At 53.6% G+C, this 21,785-nt stretch overlaps 1 protein-coding gene across 1 annotated transcript; it reads left to right on the top strand.

The window, feature by feature from the left end:
* Window positions 1-11,948: 11,948 nt before the first annotated feature.
* GPR153 (G protein-coupled receptor 153) lies at window positions 11,949-20,851 on the top strand. The gene is made up of 5 exons (XM_063145164.1): window positions 11,949-12,326; window positions 13,843-14,272; window positions 18,149-18,338; window positions 19,682-19,866; window positions 20,078-20,851. The coding sequence occupies exons 1-5, from the start codon at window positions 11,971-11,973 to the stop codon at window positions 20,849-20,851; spliced, it is 1,935 nt and encodes a 644-aa protein (XP_063001234.1). The 5' UTR covers window positions 11,949-11,970.
* The last annotated feature ends 934 nt before the right edge of the window (window positions 20,852-21,785 follow it).

Here is a 21,785-nt window from a genome sequence, read left to right as displayed (position 1 = left end):
AAGCCAATTGGCTACCCTTTCCACTAACATCAGAGTTTGATTTGGCATTGGTTCAACCCCGTCTCCATCTCAGGTTGGAGGGGACCTTCCATTGGTCTCAGATTTGCCTTTTTTCTGCTGGGTCAAAATCCCTTCACCCCAATAGGTTTTCTTGGTGTTTGTTGACAGTTGGCTTCATCGTTTTATTTCTCTGGGATTTCTCAGTAGAACCTTTCCTCATGTGCTAGACTGCACAGATGCTCGGCTGCCCTTTTGATCCAAGGGTACTTCACAAGATGCAGTTAAGTCTAGTTTTCTCTGAGTTTGGGGGGAAATCAATCTGAAGCTCTGTTCGTTTTTCTTCTTCTACATCTGGCCTGGAGGGAAAGACCTTTGTCAGTAGGGCTTAGAAATCCACCCTAGGACGAGCCAGACAGTCTTGGATTTCGTAGGCTAGGTCCAGGCTGGGCGGTGTCCATCTTTTGCGTTTCTTTTCTGGGGAATCCCTTGGTAGAGAAAGACGCCCACATTCACACACTCGAGTCACAGACACACAAATCAAGGGATATATAAACTTAACAGCAGCAGCAGCAGCATACCTGGCGCTTTGCGTAATATAAGAGGACAGGTTGCTGCCCTGGGGAACGGACAATCTAAAATCAAACACACAGGAAACAAAGGAAGGGAAGCAAAATGGAGGCAGGGGAAGAAAATGCACATCGTTTGGTGACATCTGTGTAAGAATGCAGTCGTGTAAGACTTATTACAGTAGATCTGCCAGGCCTATAATGCTCTTTTTTGTTCTAAACTGAAGCTGGAGCACGGTAGACTTGCAGAAATTTTTCAAAGTTTGAAAAAGTTTGGAGTTCGAGCTTAAATAGCAATTCACTTCCTCTGCGCCAAACCGGATGCCGGCCAGCCTTGCTCAGCCAGTCAGTGTCAGGTGAAGGCGGGCCCTGGGCGCAGTGGTGTGGTTAGGGTGTCACCGATAGCGGGGAGAGGGGAGGGGACAGAGGTGGGCAATCGGGGCGTGAGCTGCGCTGCATGCAAATTTTGGAGGGGGGATTCACTATGCATGAACCACATTTGTGTTATTGGTGAGCTCCCATGTGATGAGGGGGCTGAGGGGCGAAGGAGCAGGAAAGGAGCCGGACTACTAATGCCCAGGGCCTACACCAGTGAAGTTAGGGTAAGGAACAGTGGAAACAGCCTTCCCCAACCTGGTTTCCTCTGGCTGTTTTGGACTATTATTTATTTTATTTATTTATTTAAAGCATTTTTATAGCGCCGCCTCACCATTTCTGGCATCGAGGCGCTTTACAATAACATGTAAAACAATTCCATTAAAACCCTCAACCCACATTAAGACAATTCCATTAAAATCCTCGCCCTCAAACCATTAAAAGCCTTCAACCCAATTTAAACCACCCCCTCCCCAAACTCTTGGGAAAATAAAAACGCCTTACAAAGGCGTTTGAAGCAACTGAGAGTGGCAGCCTGTCTAATCTCCAGGGGCACATCGTTCCATAACTGGGGGCCAGCCACGGAAAAAGCCCTGGCCCCGGCACGTTCCAATTTGTAGCAGGGGACCGTCAGGGCACCCTGCTCCTGAGAGCGAGTCTGCCAATGGTGAGACACAGGAGAGAGGCGAGTGCTCAGGTGGGATCCAGGATCCAGGCTTGTCACGAAGTGTGAACCAAGAACCACGGGGAGTTCATGGGTTGTTTCACCAGGCTACAGAAGCCGTTGCCGAGAGCGGTAAAAAGACGAAACCCAAAGAGGCGCTCTTTGTCTCAGCACTTCAGCGCTGCAAAGGCCAGAGGGATACAGGGAGGGCGTGGGCAAGGGAGGAGGGAAACAAACCAGCCAGAGATTGAGAAAACAAACCCTGGTTTGCTTGTCTGCTAGACAAACCCTGGGTAGGACAACAAACCATGGGTTAAATAAACCACATGCCAGCATCGTGTGCGAAGCAGGTCTTTATGTTCGGCTGCTTTCCCTGACGTTGCACAGCAGTGGCGACGCTGAAAGTATTACTTCGTGAACACAGAGCCTCACGGGGGAGTTGAATGGCGGCGTGTCGCCAGCAGCAGTGGCTAAACCTCCCCTCCCTCGGAGACCCAGCCACGAGAGGCCCATTAGCGTTAATGGGAATCGCTCCAGTGACCCCGGAGGGGCCTGCCTCCCCCTTCCTGCCCCACGCAATAACTCTCGGCAAATCTTCCACCCGGCCGTTCTCCCAATAATGATTATTTTTTGTAATTGCTAGTTCTCCGATAACAAAAGGCAGCTCCACAAGCCGGAGCCTGGGTATGAATTATATTTCTGGAGTATATGAATGATCCATTACTCACTCAAGAGGCATGAAAATCTCCCGGGCGCTCGCTGGAATGCTGTGCAGTTAATCAACCAGGCAAGCAATTCGGGGCGTAGATTTGCTATGAATCTGAACTTTTGCAGGGTCAAAGGACGGGTTCGGATGGCGTGCCCTGGGAAACCGGGGGGGTGGGTGGGTCCAAAAGGATTCCTAACAGCTTTATGGAAGTTCCCTGTTGCTGTACCTCACATGCCTGTGGATACCCCCAGCCCGTCTCTGGAGTGGAGGAACAGGTCAGACGGTTAGCACAATCTCTCCTGAGCAACCTCTACATCTGTATGGAACCCCGTTGGCTACCTGGTTTCCTAGGGATGTCGGGATGGTGGTGGGGGAGCAGCTACCAAGCCCAGGGCCGGCCCTCCCGTAAGATTGGGGGATCCACTGCCTCAGGCGGTGGGAAGCTGTGGGTAGCGTGTTCCTCCACCCGTTAGAAGGAGCTTGCGCTGGTCCTGACGGAGTCCATCCAGAATTCAGGGCTTTTTAATCGGTAAAATTAAATTTCAATTGGCCAAGCTCCGACCAGACTTCATCCCCTCTGAGCCCACAGGCTATTAACCACAACCCACCCTACGCCAGGTTCAGACGTCACGATAAGCTGCAGCATCCGCCCGCCACAGCTTGAATATTCGCAATGGCCGGTGGCACCCGCTGTGGAATGAATAAGCCGCCACCGTGGGCTGGCGGCAATCGTGCCGCCGGCCTTCCTCCCTTTTGAAACCCCGCTGATTTCGTGCTGCGCCCCTTCTCTGCGGATGACCTAAATGGGGGGCTCGCGTGTTCGGTGCCTGCAAGTGTGGGTCTCTTGACGGGGGCGCATCGGGCGCCCTGCTGCTTGCACCTGAATTCCAGCCCCAGAAAACGGTAGGACTATATTTATCCTCTTGGTGTTGGATGGGTTGCCATGGCAGTCGAAGAACAGAGAGGTGGTAATTTGGGGGGGGGGCAGAGAATGAGGAACGGAGACGCTGAATTCCTTTGCAGAAATACCCAGTGCCTCCCACCCGCTGCTCGCCCGTCCCCTGAAGACTGGTTTATATTTAGCAAGCTGCACTGGTATCTCACGTGTCGCCGTCCCCTCGATGTTTTCGTCATGCTTCTTTCCCGGTAGAACATCAGAGCTGGGATGCCACAGCGCCCAAAGGCGTTTCCAGCTAAGTTTTATCTTTCCAGCCAGGGTTGAAACGCTGCTGTACAGGTGGCATGATGGAGGGGAAGTGGATGCTGGTGTGGGTCAAGTTTGTCAGCAACCAGATATACACATATATATATAGGGAGAGAGGCGTCTACATTTAGGGTTAGCAACCGGAGATGCTGGGCCAATGCAGCCCTTTGAAAGATGCAGAATTGTCACGCTAGGGGCAGAAAAGGAGTAGAGAGAGTGCAACAGAACGGCCTGCTGGAATTTCCCCGGGGAAGGGTGTGCGCTGGGCCACCAGCAAATCTGTTTTGTTGCATGTTTACGGTGTGACCTCCCTTGGAATACCAGACACAGTTCTGGTCCCCACGCTTCGAAAAGGATCTTGTAGAGTTGGGGAAAGTGTAGCGAAGGGCAACTAAAATGGCCATGGGGTTGGAGCAACTCTGCTATGAGCAGAAGTTCCAACATCTGGGACTGTTTTGCTTATGAGAAGCTAAAGGTGTGTGTGATTAGAGCAGTCTTGCAAACACAGCCCAGGTAAGTTACTAGTCCTCAGGATGCCAGTGTGCTGTAGGGTTAGAGCGTTGGACTGGGGCTGGGAGTTCTGGGATCTAGTCCCCACTCAGCCATGGAAGCTCACTGGCTGGCTCTGGGACAGTCACAGACTTTCAGCCTGGCCTGCACTGCAGGGTTGTTGTTGTGGGGGTGAAATGGAGCGGAGGCGGATTTATGAACTCTGCCTTGGGTTTCTTGGGGGGAAACGACGGGATATAAATCCAATACAAAAATAAATGAACCCATGATTTGCTGCCGTTACGTGCAAACCGAGTCATGATCTCAGGGTGGCTTGGTCCTGAATGGGCAACCCATTCGCTTTGTGCAAGGCCTTGCTCCCAGGGGAGATGAAACTGCTAGATTTGGTTTGTTGACCGGGATCAAGACGGCTGCCGGCATTTGGGGTGCTTCCCTTGGGAGCATGGCTAGGGGCGTGATGAGCGTCCGGACTTCCAAACTCACCGTCACCCCACTGCATGAACTTGACTAGTGAGGAACCCGTTCCAATTCCGTGGGCAGAGAAATGGGGGCGTTTAAACCTTGAGACAGGGCTCAAGGAAAATGGAGTCTGGAAGAATGTGTTCAGGGGTGGTTCCCTTTTTCTTTCTTTTTTTGGCCAGCTTCAGGCTCCGCGGCGGCGTGCCAGGAGAACTCACGATTCAGTCCCTCACAAGGGCCGACGTGACACATTCCCCTGGGAACAGCGCCTGTCTTCTGGCCGGCGGCATGTGTGGCTGGCTGAGCGAAGCCCCGAGGGCAAGCAGGCGGCCAAATCCCCCCTGTGCGGAGAAGACGCGACTCTGTTTCCCCCACCCAGCCTGGCTCCTCGGGAAGCACACAGTTAAAAAAAATAATAGAAGATATATATTTTTTCATTAAGTCTGGGTTAAAGCTGCAGGAAGCTTTGCAGATTAAACATTAAATCACATTTTGACGGAGAATGTCATGTCCTGAAGGTCGAATGTGGTTTTTCGAGCAGATAGGGAAAAGAAAAGGATGCAAAAATTGCGAATAATTCGGTGTGCATTTATTTGGAGGATGTGGAAATTAGATCCATCTATCTGTCTCTGTGAGAGCCCAGTTCTCAGCAACCTCTCTCCATGTTATGTTCATCTTCTCGCATTCTGTCACGCTGCAGTGTGACCAAGAAAGGTGGAGCTATGCAGATTCGTTTGGTGCTATCTCACGTGGCCAGCGGATGGCCGGCATGTAGCGCATGGCTCGCTGTGTCCTGTGCAGCCCTGGAGTGTCTGGGCCACTTTTTCCCACCACCCAGCTGTACAGCCATCAGCTGGGGAGTGGAGAACAGATCTCTGGGTCTGGATCTCTGGATCTTCATCCCTGGGTCTGGATCACTGGGGATGGAGAAGAGAAGCTTTAACCTCGCCCCCTCCTGATGCAGCAATCCCAGTGTGTCCTCAGAGCAGTCTGGTTCAGGAGCACCAGTGTCTAGTTCTGCAGTTACCCAATGGCATCTGACAGGGCCAAGCATGAGCAAGGAGAGCCCAGTCCAGGTAGAACAGTCAAGTCTAGGTAGGTGAGGTTGTGTCAGGTAAATAGAATCCATTCAAGTTCAGGACAGCAGGTATAGCCAGCCAAGTAATGGCAGAAATCCATCATATGTAACGAGCAGCTGAAACAGGACCATGGAGAGCTCAATATGAACTTAGTTGGCTGGAGCGCTCTCTTCCTAGAACCATAGGAGGTGGTTGTCTCAGCAGCAAGCTGAAGCCACTGTGTCGTGTTTCTCAGAACACTCCTGCTTTCGATGGGAGGCAAATGACAGGGCTTGCTAAGTAATCCACAAAGCTTTTATTAAGCAACAAACATCTCTTCTACCTGAAGAGAGTCTAATCTCTTGGAAACTTCCCCCTAGGCAAAACTATGCAAACTAAGCAAGACAATTGTCCGCTCAAGAAGAATAGGAAGCCACTTCCCAAACGCCCGTAACTTCAGAGAGCCTGGTGCGGAGGCAGGTTCTGGCATAACTGAACTGACTTTTTTACGCTTTCCTTCCACCCCATGCATTTGAGCTTCTGGTGGACCCTAGCATCAGCTAGCTTATTGGGTCGCTCTCCTCTGGAAGAAAGCTCACTTCCCACTGAGTGTGTAGGATTTGGCCTTGAGGAGGTAACCTCTGGAGAGGGCTCACTCCCAGCTGGTGAATCGCCCGTGAGAGCTTCCTCCCCTACTGGTACAGGCTGGCTGGTGTCTGGTGCCTCCGCCTCTAGTTCTGAATCTGATTCTGATTGATTACCTGAAACACCTTCTCCCAAAACAAGGGAGCCTCATGCACACCGGAAGCCTCATGCACACAGCCATGATCTGTAGAGTGGTGTGCTCCACCCACTCTGGAAGAACTGGCTGGACGATTATAACATCAGGTGAGGGTTAATCGTCCAGCCAGTTCTTCCAGAGTGGGTCCTCCCCATCTCAGTCCTCCCCATCTCAGACTGGGGAGATGGAGGCTCTGGCGGGGATTCTCCTCTGACTCAGAGGATGACAGCAAGGGCGGGTCTTCTGTCCCCCCCCCGCCCCCCCCCCGCCCCCCCCACCTGTATTATGGCACTGACTTTCCTTCCCCTGAAAAAGCAGCCTGATCTTCAACTTCAATTCTTTTCTTATACCTGGGGGTGGGGTGGGGGGAGGATTTAAATCTCCCATCTCTGTGTGCTGAGTTGTGTGTTGGATGGGAGATGAGTGTGAGTGTGTGTGTGAGTGAGTGTGAGTGTGTGTGTGTGTGTGTGTGTATAAAGTGCATGCAGCTCCCGCCCCACCCCCCTGCACTGCATGTGTCCAAAAAGGCTGCCCTCCTCTGCACTGTATAGATGGGGGGTAACTGAGCTCTTCATGGCTTTTCTTCTGTTCTACGGGCTGTGAGCGGAGTCGGGTTTGGGAGCTGGCGAATCCCTTCTGCTTGCTCCAGGCACTAAGATGGCCAAGGGATGGCCAAGTTTAGACCCAGCCCTGGCTTGTGTCCCCCTCCCCTCCGTTCCTTCCTCTCGTAGAAGTGAATGACTCTGGCCCTATGCAGGTGTTCGCCTTTTATCATGGGAGAGTTAAAACTGCAGAGGGGATGTGCGCACAGGATTCCCCCACCCCGACCTCCCCATGTGAGTGGCTATTCTTAAAGATTGCCACGCTTCTAGCAGAAAGATCTGAACAAGATCCATACATGTGTTTGGCTTATCAGGATCCTCGATCGCATCAGGCAGGTTTGCAGGCAGCTTGTTCAGCCAAACGCACGTGCAGCCCCCTTTGAGCTGTTCCCTGTTCCCGGACGTCTCGTCTCGTATTTTGGAGGAAAACTGAGTGTTGCATTTGGAGATCACCTTGCGGGGGGCGGGGGGAACTCTGGCACTGGCAAAATGGAGTGTATTACTTTAGGATACAGTAACACCACTTCTGAATGCTTTCCCACACCCCTGTGTAAAACACAACAACAATCTAAAAATCTCCCTGCAGGTAGAAAACCAGCACATCTGGAAGAAATGCTCTAGCCCAGCCCTTTGTCTTGCTTTGCTAGCTTTCTACTTGCAGGGAGTTCTTTACGCAAAAGGCGCATTCAGAATCGTGTTCCCTTGCCTGCAACCTGAACCATGCCAGGACTTTGGCACGTTTGGTTGCATTCTGCTGTGCTTTCTGCTGTGCATTCTGCTGTGCTTTCATTCGGCTGCAGGCCCTGAACTCTGTTCCCAACTACCATGGATCCCAAGGGGAGTGTGATACAGGGGTGGGCAGAAGGTGTTTGGAACGTCAACTCCCAGAAGCTCCTGCCAGCATGGCCAATGGCGAGGGATGCTGGGAGTTGATGTCCAAAACAACTGGAGATCTTTCTGCCCACCTCTCCTCCCTCCCCCCTTCATTGTAACGATGGCCGTTTTCCCTGTCGTATTTACTGGCTTGCAACATACCTTTGGGATGATTTGGGGCTCTTCCAATTATTCATGCCTGGTCATGGTCGGAGAATATTTGTTGAGCGAAGGTGCCTTTGTCTCAGCCAGACTTCGAATGGCCGGGCCCAGGAGGAGAGGCGTGGAGGCAGGCGGATCAGCGCCAAGCACGTTTGGCTGCCAAACTGTGTCACGGAGGCTGCGGGGAGGGTGGAGATTGGAGGCTGAGGCCAAGGGCGGAGAGAGATGAAGTCAGCCCAATGGCAGACGAGGTGGCCAGGAGGGCAGGGGCACGATGGGGCTGGATATTGTGGGCGGCGAGCATTGCCAGAAGCCCACAGAGGAGCTGCAGCGCCCTTTCGAGGCCCACGTCCCCGGACAGTTGTCTTGCTTTAGGGCACAGCCGGCAGCCAGAGGAAGTTCGTCTGTCAGCCTTGTCCTGCCCCAGATGTTGAGGGCGAGAGCGGGGAGATGTGTCCTGCCCACCTCCTTTATTTACGAAAAGCTTCTAAATGTATCTGTCAGATTTCGTGTTTTTTACGCTGCTCCTTCCTTAACAATGCAGAATTTAATACAGATTTAAAATGCAAATTTAAAACAGCAAAGTTAAAATTAAGTTGATAGAACTGTTAAAATGCTGGGAGAATAAAAAGGTCTTCACCTGGCGTCTAAAGACATATAATGTAGGTGCCAAGCAAACCTCCTTAGGGAGCTCATTCCACAGCCGAGGTGCCACAGCAGAGAAAGCCCTGCTCCTGGTAGCCACCTGCCTCACTTCCTTCGGCAGGGGCTCGCGGAGAAGGACCCCTGAGGATGACCTTAGGGTCCGGGCAGGTACATATGGGAGGAGGCGTTCCTTCAGATAGCCTGGCCCCAAGCCGTTTAGGGCTTTGAATGTTAATACCAGCACTTTGAATCGGGATCGGAACTGGACTGGCAGCCAATGAAGCTGGAAAAGGACTGGCGTGATAATTGCACAAAGACGTTAAAACTCCTAAACCATCAGTGGTCAGGAGAAAGGGGGCAGAACCTGGGGCCTGAAGCAGGCCGGGTTTAGCCCACGGGCCTGGGTTCAACACCCCTGGTGCAGATGTGTGGATAATGGGGCTGTGGCATCTCCCCAATGGGATGGGAACGTTCCGATGCGTTTCTTTCGAAAGGAATACGGAGGTGTCTTCCGTATTCCTTTCGAAAGCAATCTCTCCCCGGCAAGAACAGGTCTTTTAATTCTCTAGCATTCACCCACCAGGTATCGAAAAGGCAGCAAAAGCTCAGAGGCAGAACACCCACTTGGCCTGCGGGAGGTCCCAGATTTATGTGTGGATGAGATTGGTTTTGCACCCGGCTTCTCTACCCAAAAGAGCCGGCAGTACGGTTTGAAAACTGATGAAAACAACAACAAACAAATACGTTACAACATATTTTAAAACAATTAAGTTCACAGCATAAACAGAGTAAAAAAAAAAAGAGCCTCCATCCCAACAGATCTGCTTAAACACCCAAGGACCACTTGAAGAAAGCGGTCTTTGCCTCCCTGGGCCGTGAGTTCCACAGCTAGGGAGCAGCCACCAAAAAGGCCCTCTCTCAGGTTGTCACCCAACGTGCCTCTGAAGGCTACAGGCTCGAAAAGGGGCATCTCCAGAAGACCTTAAGGATCAGGCAAGATGGTGTGGGAGAAGGAGGCCTTTTAGGTAGCCCGGTCCCAAGCTGTATTGGGCTTTTGAACAGACCGGTAGCCAGCCAAGCAGCTGTAGCAAGGGAGCCTCGTGCTTCTATAACCAGCTCTAGTCAACTGTCTGGCTGCAGCCTTCTGGGACAGCTGAAGTTTCTGCACCGTTTTCGAAGGCAGCCCCACGTAGAGCATGTTACAGCAGTCCAAACGGATGCAATGAAGGCATGCGTGACTGTGGCCAGATCAGATGTCTCGCAGTTGGTGCACTAGCCACAGCAGGGCAAACGCACTTCTGGCTGCCGCAGAGACCTGGACATCCAGGTTCATGGCCGGATCCAAGGCTACACCCAAACTGTGAGCCAGAGGCCCTTTCTACACCTCAGGGTTATCCCAGGGAAATGGAGGGATCATCCCTGCCTGCTCCCGGGATCCCCTGTGTGGCATTTGGATGCACAGGGACAATCCTGGGATAATATAGGGCTGGTGTAGGCGTGCCCTGAGTCTTTTGGGGAGCGTGACATCGTCCAGCACCCCTGAATCCCTATTCCTTGATCTGCCTTTCGACTGACCAGGAGCACCTCTTATCCTGTCTGGATTAAGCGTTGGTTTGTTTGCATTCAGCCAAATCATTTGACTGCAATGTGTTTGCATCCAGCCCCTGCCCCCCACCCCACCCCGTTAAAATCGGTTTGGGTCAATGGATCAGTTACAACAGGATCGGATCTGCCTGGGATTAGGATGGGCATTGCAGCCCAACCCATTTGGAGGGTACTAATTTTGGGGAAAAGCTGCCCTGTCAGACTCCTAGGGCAGCATCTGATCTTTTTTAGTCTTGCGTCATTGGAACTGCTGCTTCCTAGATACTCTTTTGGCTGGCTGGCGGTGGTTCCATGCCTTCTCCGCCTCCCTCCTCTGCCTAGCTGGGCTTCCTCATCAATTCAGTGGGTGCCAGGGGCACCTTCCTACCCGCAGGCTCCAAACATATGCTCCGTCGTGCTTCCCTGCCGAATGCCAACTCCTTGCCGCAGAAGGCGGAGAGGTGGCCTCTGTTTTGCGCCTCCAACGCGTGGGCCCCCACGGCTCGGCTGCAGCAAGTAAAGAAGACGTGGTTCCCGGCGGGCGCGTGTCCCTGATGGGTGCAGCAGCAGTTTCACATGCTGAACATGGGGAGGGTTAAAAAGGACGTGGAGAAAGGCAAGGATCCCCCTCTCAGATGCAGAAGGCAGCAGGTTCGAAACCTGGTACGTCCAGCTGCTAAGATCCTAGCAAGCAGGGCTAGAAAGGACACCTGTCGAAGACCAGCACCTGCGAGATTAGACCAGCCTTCCCCAACCTGGTGCACGCCAGATGCTTGGGACTTCAACTCCCATCAGCCACAACCTTTGTGGGCAATAGTCAGGAATGCTAGGAGTTGTAGTCCAAAGCATCTGGCGGGCACCAGGCCATGAGAGGCTAGATCAGGCCTCTTGGGACTCCCTAGAGTGTGGATTGCAACATTCCATCCACACACGTTCCTTCACCGCGTTCCAATTAGGAACCAGATTTGTTCTGCTCCAGACCCAGCCCAATTCTCGTTCAGTTGGAAGCTGTTTATTATTTTATCTATTTATCTGATTTCTACCCTGCCTTTCTGCCCAAAAGAGAAAAGAAATGATGCAGAGGGCAGCTAGCGACAGTAAGATATAGGTGAAAACGCAGCCTCGATCGTAACACAACATAAAAATAAATTCCTTAAAAGCACTACGAGAAAAGAGACGGGGCCCTCTGACTTCCACACCAAAGGCTCGCATGAATAAAAATGTCTTTGCCTACCAGCAGAAGGGGAACAGAGGGGTCCAAGCCAGCCTCCCTCAGCAGGGAGTTCCAGAGCCTGGGAGTGGCCCCCGAGAAGGCCCTTCCTCGCATCACCACTGGATGGGAGCTACCTCCCCCATCCAACACACTTGGGATCTGAAACCCAGGGGGCTGCGATGGGACAATGGCCTAATCTTGCATTGGGCAGCTTCATAATAAATTTGAAGCTGATTATTTCAATTGAGATTGGAGGTGGGAGGGGGTCCCTCGTGCTGCCCCCCACCCTTGAAGGAGTGATGCCACCCTTCAAGACAGAGGGTGGCATCGCTCCTTTGCCTTTCAGGGAGTCGCTGCCGCTTGACCCGCCTGCCCATTCTTGTCTTCCAGAACCATGGCCCCCCGTGCTCCTCCGGCCCTCCGGGTCCTCGGTGGGGCCCTCCCACTCCCCTGACGCACCCCTGACGGCGCCACGTCTCTTGGAGGATGCCTTTCCTCCCCTCGTTCTTCCTGGTACGCCACCCTCACCTGGCCTCGCCGGCCGCTGCCACCCCCACCTTCCATCATGAATGATGAACAGACCCTGAACAGGAACGCGGTGGCTTGGCTGGTCTGCTCGGCCCTCTCGGTCCTGGCCAACGCCTGGAGCATCCTCAGCGTGAGCGCCAAGCAGAAGAAATGGAAGCCCCTGGAGTTCCTGCTCTGCACGCTGGCCGGCACGCACATCCTTAACATCGCTGTCCCCATCACCATGTACTCGGTCATCCAGCTCCGCCGGCAGCGCTCCGACTACGAGTGGAACGAGGGTCTGTGCAAGGTCTTCGTCTCGACCTTCTACACCTTGACCTTGGTCACCTGCTTCTCGGTCACCTCGCTGTCCTACCACCGGATGTGGATGGTCCGCTGGCCGGTGAACTACAGGCAAGTTTCTTTTCCCCGGGAAGAGTCCTGGAGGGCCGCTTTCTTCTTTCCTAAGATCTTGAGGTCTTTGTCCCTGCCTGGGCCCTAGCAGGGGGCTCCCTAAAGGCGCAGGCCCTCCAGGAAAGGGGCACAGGGGTGGGGTGGGTGTGGGAACCCGCCTTCCCAAGGTCTCCCCCAAATTAGCAAAGACAGGTTTATTGTGCCATGCATTTTCACGGCCTCGAGCCCACTGTGGCATCAGATATCTAAAGAGGTCTAGAAAAGAAGTGAGTCCGGGCCGTGTCTCAGTGCGTGCAGAAGGTCCCATGTTTGATCCCTGGACAGGGTTGCAAAATCTACTTCCTAGGTATATTTTGATCACTCCAACCATGGGTGCCAGGACACGCTAGGGTGCCACGGCAAGAAAAGATATGCCAGGAAGTTGAAGGCTCCGGTGAGACCAAAGTACCTCCGCAGAAGAGGCTTCTCGTTGTGTCTCTGCATGGTTCTTTTCTCTGCCCTGTTCTCCTTCCAATAAGCCTCATGGAAGTGGCTAATTTGGCCACGTCTCTCCCTGCCATGTGATTGGATCAGTCACTCCTGATGCCGGGATACACTAGAATTATCGCTCCCTCAGAGGATGCTGCCTGTCGAGTCTTTGCAGGAGTTACTGTCCTGGGCCTGCCCCCTCCTGTTAAGGGCTATACCACATGAGTGACTTAACGCAAAGCATCAACTTGATCTTATTCTAGAATAAGAATCGTTAGAATAGATCAAAAGGCTAAAGCGTTGCTTCCGTTTTTAATATGGATTTTGGGTGGTGCTGGTAATCAATGTGCACGTATGCCTCATCCACATGGGATAGAATCACAGAATCGCAGAATTGTAGAGTTGGAAGGGGCCTACAAGGCCATTGAGTCCAACCCCCTGCTCAAGGCAGGAATCCACCCTAAAGCATCCCTGACAGATGGTTGTCCAGCTGTCTCTTGAAGGCCTCTAGTGTGGGAGAGCCCACAACCTCCCTAGGTAACTGGTTCCATTGTCGTACTGCTCTAACAGTCAGGACGTTTTTCCTGATGTCCAGCCTGGAAGTCCCATTCATAAGAAGATAAGACGAGCCATGCTGGATCAGGCCAGTGCCAGCCAGGTAGCTGTACAAAGCCACAGGCGGGACCAGGCAGAGAACCACGGAGATCTTGTCCTGAGGAACGAGGCCTCTGCCTTCTCTGCCATGCTTGTGCCACCGCCCAAAGCCATCTTGAGGTCTTCGGCCCCAGCTAGCTCCCGGCAGCATGGCAGGGCCCCATGGCAGAGGGAAGAGCTGGTGCCACAGCTGCCCATGGAGGAAGGGACCCGTCCCCTTTCCCAGCAACCACCCAAACCAGGCCGAGCCGTCAAGCCAAGCGTCCCTTTCCAGGCGCGTCGGGGTCTTCAAGGAAGCCCCAAGGGGCTTGTGGAGGGGTTGAGTTCTACTACGGAGGAGAGGCTGGCTGTGACTGCAGCCTCATGAGCTCTTGTTCCCACCCCATCCTTGCAGGCTAAGCAATACCAAGAAGCAAGCCGTCCACAGCGTCATGGGCATCTGGATGGTGTCCTTCATCCTCTCCACGCTGCCAGCCGTGGGCTGGCACGACACCACTGAGCGCTTCTACACCACCGGCTGCCGCTTCATCGTCACCGAGATCGGCCTGGGCTTCGGCGTCTGCTTCCTGCTCTTAATCAGCGGCAGCATCGTCATGGGCGCCGTGTGCGTGGGCATCACCCTCTTCCAGACGCTCTCCATCCAAGCGGGCCACAACGCCGACAAAAACAAGTTCAATGTACCAACCATCGTGGTGGAAGACGCCCAGGGCAAGCGGCGCTCCTCCATCGACGGATCCGAACCCGTTAAGACTTCCCTGCAGATCACCTACTTGATCGCCGGAATCGTTTTCATCTATGACTTCCTAATGGGATTCCCCATACTGGTGAGTCCAGTTGGGATTACTGGGGGATGGTGCGGCCCAGTGGGTGATACTGTCCGGGGTTTTTTCAAGTGTATGTAAAAAATAGGAAGTGTCACCCCAAGTGCTAGAACGTGGACATTTTGTGTGCCCCTCTCTTGAGATTGGAAGCCCCCCCCCCCCCGACAGAACAAGGCGCCTCCTTGCTAGCTAGAAAGATGGAATTTGATACCTCTGTCTTCCAAGTAGGGATTTCGGATAAATCTACAACAGATTCAAATTTTGGATTTTGATGAATCCGACCCACGGATTTCAGAGCAGGCAGGCTTTTTTCAAGTCGTGCGACTGCTGGACTGTTCCATTTCTTCTTATTCTTTTTAACTTTCCAGGAATTGTGTGCATATTTAGTCATTCAAAACTACAAAGAAAAGAACATGCATCAACCCAAAATGTGCAATTCCACCCCCCCCCAAGCTAAAGCATGAAAAAGCAGATTTGAAAAAGCAGATTTGTGCATTTTCATTTTTCTCCCCCACTTTTGGAGAGGTTTGCCCGAATTGACATTAACTAATGTGCATGAGCAGTAATGTGTGTTGTCTAATGCGGATTAGTGCTGACACGGACAGGCGCAGGCACACAATGGAACGAAAGACACCCGACAATTGACGAGAAACACACAGACAGAATGGATTTAACATGGCCTGCACATCCCCGATTCCAAGACACTCTGATTACTAGAAGATTTGTTTTAAGTACAGGGAGTGCGCCGCCTTTTATGGCTCATTGTTTTTCAGAAAACCTCTCTCTCCGACCCCCTTGGAAAACAGAGCGCTCGCCAAAACTAGTTTCCAAACCACCCACAGTGTCACTTCCCAGGACCTTCCTGCAACCCGCTGAGATGGCCCGTTCTAAAGATAGCCGTTTCCGGATGGGCTGGAAATAACGGCATCTAGGATCCCGTAGCCCAGCGAGGAGAGCTAGCCTTCTGCCACGGCTGCTTCAGGAACCGTCGGGTTTCTTCCCTGTGTGACCGGGCCAAACCAAAAGCCTGGCCTTAATGCAGCCAGGCTGCGCGACCTGCCAGTGCAGAGGCTCAAACCATACTATGCAATTCGCTGCCGTCAGGAATGCAAAATGGTATGACATGTACGAGACAGAAAGGAGCACGATTCCAGAATGTGCCTGGAGCATCTCCCCTTTGAGGGAAGGTTGCAACAACTGGGTAGTGTTCAGCTTAGGAAAAAGATGAATCAGGGGAGACATGATAGAGGTGGCCAAAATGACGCCTGGTATGGAGAAAGTGGAGAGGAAGGCATCTTTCTCCCTCTCCCATAATACCAGAACCCAATGGGGTCATTATCCCATCAAGCTGAATGGTGGGAGATTCAGGACAGATCAAAGGAAGGACTTCTTCACACAACACAGAGTTGAACTATGGAACTCACTACCACAAGAATCATAGAATAGTAGAGTTGGAAGGGGCCTATAAGTAGGGTGACCCTATGAAAAGGAGGCCAGGACTCCTGTATCTTTAACAGTTGTATTGAAAAGGAAATTTCTGCAGGTGTCATTTGTATATATGGGGAACCTGGTGAAATTCCCTCTTCATTACAACAGTTAAAGCTGCAGGTGCCCAGCCCTCTTTTGAATCTGGTCACTCTAGTTTAGCTCCTGCAGCTTTAACTGTGGTGAGGAAGAGGGAATTTCACCAGGTTCTCCATATATACAAATGACACCTGCTGAAAGTCCCTTTTCTATGCAACTGTTAAAGATACAGGAGACCTGACCTCCTTTTCATAGGGTCACCCTACTATAAGGCCATCGAGTCCAACCCCCTGCTCAATGCAGGAATCCACCTTAAAGCACCCCTGACAGACGGTTATCTCTTGAAGGCCTCTAGGGTGGGAGAGCCCACAACCTCCCTAGGTCACTGGTTCCATTGTCGTACTGCTCTAACAGGAAGTTTTTCCTGATGTCCAGCCGTAATCTAGCTTCCTGTCACTTGAGCCCGTTATTCCGTGTCCTGCACTCTGGGAGGATCGAGAAGAGATCCTGGCCCTCCTCTGTGTGACAACCTTTTAAGTATTTGAAGAGTGCTCCCATGTCTCCCCTCAATCTTCTCTTCTCCAGGCTAAACATGCCCAGTTTAGCCTGGAGTGGTGATGGCCACCAATCTGGATGGCTTCAAAAAGGGGTTGGATAAATTCCTGAAGCGGCGGCTATCAATGGCTACTAGTCCGGATGGCTCTATGCTGCCTCCAGTATCAGTCGCAGTGTGCCTCTGCACTCCACTTGCTGAGGAATATGGGCGGGAAGGTACTGCTGCATCCGTATCCTCCTTCTGGGTTTCCCATTGGGGGCAGCTGGCCGGCCACTGTGAGAAAAGAGTGCTGGATTCGATGGACCCTCACTCTGATCCAGCCTCTTCTGATGTCCTTATGTGGCTGCTTTCTCCAAGAGCATCATTTTATGCTGCTTTCTTTGAATATGTAAGACTGCAAGTAAGATCCCAAGTCAAACTTTCCATGCACCCGACCCGGCCGCAGCCTCTCAGCCTTTTGCAACTTGTTCTCTGAGCCCGACGGAGCTGAGTGACACGGCACACTCAATTAATAAAGATCAAATTCAGTTAGTTTGGGATTTGGCCTGCACTGGGGGCGTTAATGAAACACTGATTAACAGGAGGGAAGCGGCTGTCGCTGGCCTCGATTAAGAGAAACATCGGCAGGTTCGCGTCTTCCTTCCCCCCTCCCCACCCCCCCAGCCTCACCCATCTAGACCCCAATTTAAATTCAAAGACGTTAATAATTGGATGGTTTTGCATTAGGAGTGCCGGCCATCCGTGCAAGGATCGGACACTCCAGACAGGGCTGAGACTGGCAGCAGGGAAGCACAGGCGAAAATAGGCTTTTTTCACAAATGATTTGATTCCTAGGGGTGGGGCCGGTTCCTTTCTTTTTGCTAAAAATAATAATAAAATGATGTAACGTGCTCTTCCTTGACCAACACACAATTTCTTCCGTGGGGAAAACCATCAAGCGCTATTTCTTAGAATGTGTTTATTGTTTATTTAGTGTTACATTTATACCCTGCCTTTCCCCCTCTTGCAAGGAAACGAAGGTGGCACTCATGATCCTCATCTTCCTCGCCACTTTATCTCACAACAACCCTGTGAGGTAGGTTAGGCTAAGAGCCAACCCAAAGTCACTCAGCGAGCTTCATGGCTGAGCGGGGACTAGAACCCGGATCTCCTGAGTCCCAGTCTAACGCTTTAACCCCCTACACACTACACGGGCATTGTTGTGGACTAGTAACTTAACTTGGCTGTATTTGCAAGACTGTTCTAATCACATGTATATCTGCAAGGAACCCAGGAGTCCTGGCTCTTCCGCCTTCCTTTCTCACGTAAGATCCAGTGTGGTGCAGTAGCTAGAGTGTCGGACTGGGAGTCAGGAGATCTGGGTTCTAGTCCCTACTCAGCCATGGAAACCTACTGGGTGACTTTGGACCAGTCACAGGCTCTCAGCCCAGCCCACCTCACAGGGTTGTTGTGGTGGGGATAAAGTGGAGAGGAGAAGGAGGATTATGTATGCTGCCTTGGGTTCCTTGCAGGAAAAAAGGCGGGATATAAATGCAAAAACATATAAATAAATAATACACAGAGAGAACTTGCATGGCTGACAGATGCAATGCATTTCATGACATGCACAGGGAGGTGGGATTAGTAACAGGGGGGCCCAGCCCACCCCCTCCCCTTCGTTGAGAGCCAAGGCGCGCTGCAGAGGGCGGTCTCCCGTCCAAGCCCAGACCGGCTTCGCTTCGCGGCGGCATTGGGTTGCTTCCTTCCATTTCTGCGTGCCTCTCTCTGCCTGCTGACGTCCGCCGTGCGTCGCCTTGCAGGTGGTGAGCGTTGCCAGTCTGAAATCGGACACGGCCTACAACTGGATGGTCCTGTGCGTGCTGTGGTGCTCGGTCGTGCAGTCCCTCCTGCTCCCGTTCTTCCTCTGGGCCTGCGATCGCTACCGGGCTGACATCAGAGCCGTCTGGGAGAAGTGCATGGCCGTGATGTCCAATGACGACACGGGAGAAGGTGAGTGCAGGAGCCCCTTCCCCCGCAATGGCGCGGGAGTGGGGATGCCGCCCTCCCAAGCCCCGTGGGCACCGCCCGCGTCTTGGGAATTCGCTCACGGCACGAGAATTTGGATGGCTTTAAAAGGGGGCTGCAGCTCCCACACTCAAGGCCTTCAAGAGGCAGCTGGACAAGCCTCTGTCAGGGATGCTTTAGGGTGGATTCCTGCATTGAGCAGGGGGTTGGACTCAATGGCCTTGTAGGCCCCTTCCAACTCTGCTATTCTATGATTCTGTGATAAATTCTTGGAGGAGGAGAAGGCCATCAATGGTTACTAGTGTGTTACCTCCAGTATCCAGGGCACTTAGCGTATGTACACCAGTTGCTGGGGAACATGGGCTAGGGGGGTGCTGTTGCACCCATGTCCTGCTTGTGGGTTCCTGGTGGACAGCGAGTTGGCCCCTGTGTGGACTCGATGGACCCTTGGTCTGATCCAGCATCAGGGCTCTTCTGCTGTTCTTATGAGAATGCTTCACCATATGAATGTCTGCCTGTTCCTTGGCTCTTAAAAGCACAGAAGACCTTCACAAAAGAGGAATCGCCCTCTTCGCCCTCTGCGCATGCACCACTTTCCCCCTAGCTGGAGAAAACAGCAGTCGGTGAGGTGGGTGGGTGGATGGAGGGATGGATGGATGGAAGGCAAAAGACCAACCCCTGCTAGAAATGCTTCCCAGTCAAATCCGCCGTCTCATCGTGGTGCTTTGGGTTTTAAAAAAAATCTGCAGGAAATTTGCGGTTAGACCCAGACTTCGTCACGCTTAGAGTCAACCCACTGAAATTGCTAGGATTTGAGTTAGTCTTCACGGACTCAAGCCCCGTTGATTTCAATGGGCCTACTCTGAGCCTGGCTAAGCCTGGATCTCGCCCTCTGATCCCCTGCCCCACGGTCAAGTTGAGCCCCAGTGAAAGCGTTCTGGGATGGAGCAGCGAGGCCGTGACTTTCCACACCCAGGCTAGGCAGCCTTTTGCAGGACGTAAGAGCATGCAGGTACAAATTGAGGAAGGGGGTTTGGATACGACAGTACGACAGTGGAACCAGTGACCTTGGGAGGTGGTGGGCTCTCCCACCCTAGAGGCCTTCAAGAGGCAGCTGGACAACCATTTGGGTGGATTCCTGCCTTGAGCAGGGGGTTGGACTTGATGACCTTGTGGGCCCCTTCCAACTCTACTGTTCTATGATTCTATGATCTAAGAGGGGCAGACTTCACCAGCCCTTCCTGTTCAGCCCACAGCTCTGACTGCTTTGCCCCAGATCCTTCCCTTTAAGTCCTTCCCATGTCTTTTTGCTTCCCCTGGGACCGTAGAAAACAACCTGGCTGGCGCAATCCACACCGACCTGATGTACGATCAGAGCTATGATTACAACTTTGCCGGGGATGTGTTGACCTTGGACCACATTGCCAAATATGACCTGTCAGTGCTGGAGCGGGGCCTCCCCCAGGCTTACCCCGTGAAGCCCCCGCCAGAGGACAAAATGCAGTACCTCCAGGTAAGGGGTTTCTGCACAGGGCTGGGCAGCCCAGGTGGGAAACACTCGGTCAAGAGGGACGGTCCAGGTAACACCAGCAGCAAAGATGGCTAGCGTGCTGCTCCTGGCCTTGGCAGTTCTACTTCTGTTGAAGGTTATTCATTCTCGCAGGAGCAAACAGCCATTTTTACGCCGGGCGTAACGGTTCTGTCGCTTCTCCGTTCCACCACAGGTCCCCCCCACCCGGCGCTTCTCCCACGATGAGACAGACGTCTGGACGACGGGGCAGATCTCGGCCTACCTCCAGCACTGGGGCGCGGGTGAGGACATGGCGGCCGGGCTGGCCCAGCTCCTCCTCCCGCGGCCCGGCTACAGCCACCGGCCGAGGAGGAGCAGCAGCGGCCTCCTCGCCTACCAGGAGGACGGGCGCCTGTCCCGCAAGCGGCGCAAGTCGGCCGAGAGCACCTTGTCCCTGCGGCCCTTCTCCTGCGAGGACGTCTGCAAGGAGGGAGGCCACTGGTGCTTCAGCAAGGAGGAGGGGCTGAACTTCGCCGACGCCAGCCCCGCACCCAGCCCCAGGAAGGCCCCCCTGCGCGCGGCCTCCGTCTCCCTGCTCCCGGACAACCTCCACTTCCCCTTGACCCACTTTGAGCGGGAGCCCCAGGCGCTGCGGAGCTTCGCGGCCCAGGGGCAGAGGTGCTCCTTGAGGGTGCCCGGCCCCGCCCTGGCCCACGAGGATGCCAAGAACCTTTTCCCCCAAGGGAGCGAGGGCCCCCCCCGCCTCGAGCGGATCCACATTGAGCTGAGCGAGGCCCCCACGCCGGAGGACTGCCGGCCGAGCAGCAGCTGCTCCGAGTCGGAGGGCTTTCGGACAGGTCTCAGCCCCTCCTGGGGCGGCCAAGAGGCCCTGAGCAAAGGCGGCAGCACCAGCAGCTTCCTGAGTTCGCCGTCGGCCTCCTCCGGGTACGTGACGTTCCACTCCGATTCCAGCGGCTCGGCCTCTTAGGGACGCTCCGTCCTCGCTCTTCCGCCTGGTTCTCCCTCATCGCAGTGGGAGGGGGCTTTCCTTCTTCTTGTGCTTTGGATTTTGTAAGGGGGGGCTGGCCCACGCACCAAAGAAACCTCACCCTGGACTCCCGTGCATTTTTTTAAAGGAAAAACAGAAGGCAGGGTGAGAGACACCAGCCGAGGAAGAGCCAGGAAGCAAAGGGCTGTCTTGAGCAGCGTGTCTTGCCGGGCTGAAGACCAGCTCAGCTCTCCGCCTCCCCCTCTGGGCAAGACCCCCAGCGGAAGAAGGGCGTGGGCTCTCCTTTCGTCCTCAGAAACGTCCCTTCCTCTTTTTGTAAGCCCCCCCCCCCCGCCGCATCCTCTCCCGGTCCTTTATGAGTCGATGTAAAACCGTGCATGATTTTTGTGTGTGTGTCAAAACGAGCCTGCGATGCGTCCTCCGGATGAGGCTGTGGGGGCCAAAAGCCAAGTGCTGGGGATCCCTTTTGACAAATGGGAAGGGGAGGGTAGATTTCTCAGAGGGCAAAGCGCTTCCAGGCGCCCTTTTCTAAACCAGCCGGGGCGCACACGTTCCATTCGCCCGCGACAGTGCCATGAAAGACCCCGGCTGCTTTCGAGGAGGGAGCCCTGTGGGGATCCAGCCCAGGATGGAACGGAAAAGAGGAACAGGGGGTGGGCGTCTTAGTGGGCAGTATGGGATCCTTTCTCCACTTTTCAGAGATTCGGCTGGCAGCTCCTCACCCCCACTGCCTGGCCCACAAGGCAGAGAAATCCGTGCTGCCACCTCCCTGTGCCAAAGCCCCTGTCGCTCCCCAGGTACAGCGATTCACCTCCACAACCCCCACAGGGCTGGTCCTTGGGTGGCCGAAGCAGGACGTCCTGGCAACGAAGAGCTGTCTCGCGTGGGCGCTGTCGACCCCACATTGATGCTG

This window comes from Elgaria multicarinata, chromosome 20 (genome assembly GCF_023053635.1).
Source record: "Elgaria multicarinata webbii isolate HBS135686 ecotype San Diego chromosome 20, rElgMul1.1.pri, whole genome shotgun sequence".
Lineage (NCBI taxonomy): Eukaryota > Metazoa > Chordata > Lepidosauria > Squamata > Anguidae > Elgaria > Elgaria multicarinata.
Note: the sequence above shows the minus strand (reverse complement) of the source record. Positions and strands in the feature narration are given on the sequence as shown.

Bases quoted from the DNA above. Each gene is read 5' to 3' on its own strand.
- GPR153 (XM_063145164.1), top strand. From the start codon at position 11,971: ATGAATGATGAACAGACCCTGAACAGGAACGCGGTGGCTTGGCTGGTC. The intron at 14,273-18,148 runs GTGAGTCCAGTT...GTCGCCTTGCAG, and splicing joins TAATGGGATTCCCCATACTG to GTGGTGAGCGTTGCCAGTCT. The intron at 18,339-19,681 runs GTGAGTGCAGGA...CTGGGACCGTAG, and splicing joins CAATGACGACACGGGAGAAG to AAAACAACCTGGCTGGCGCA.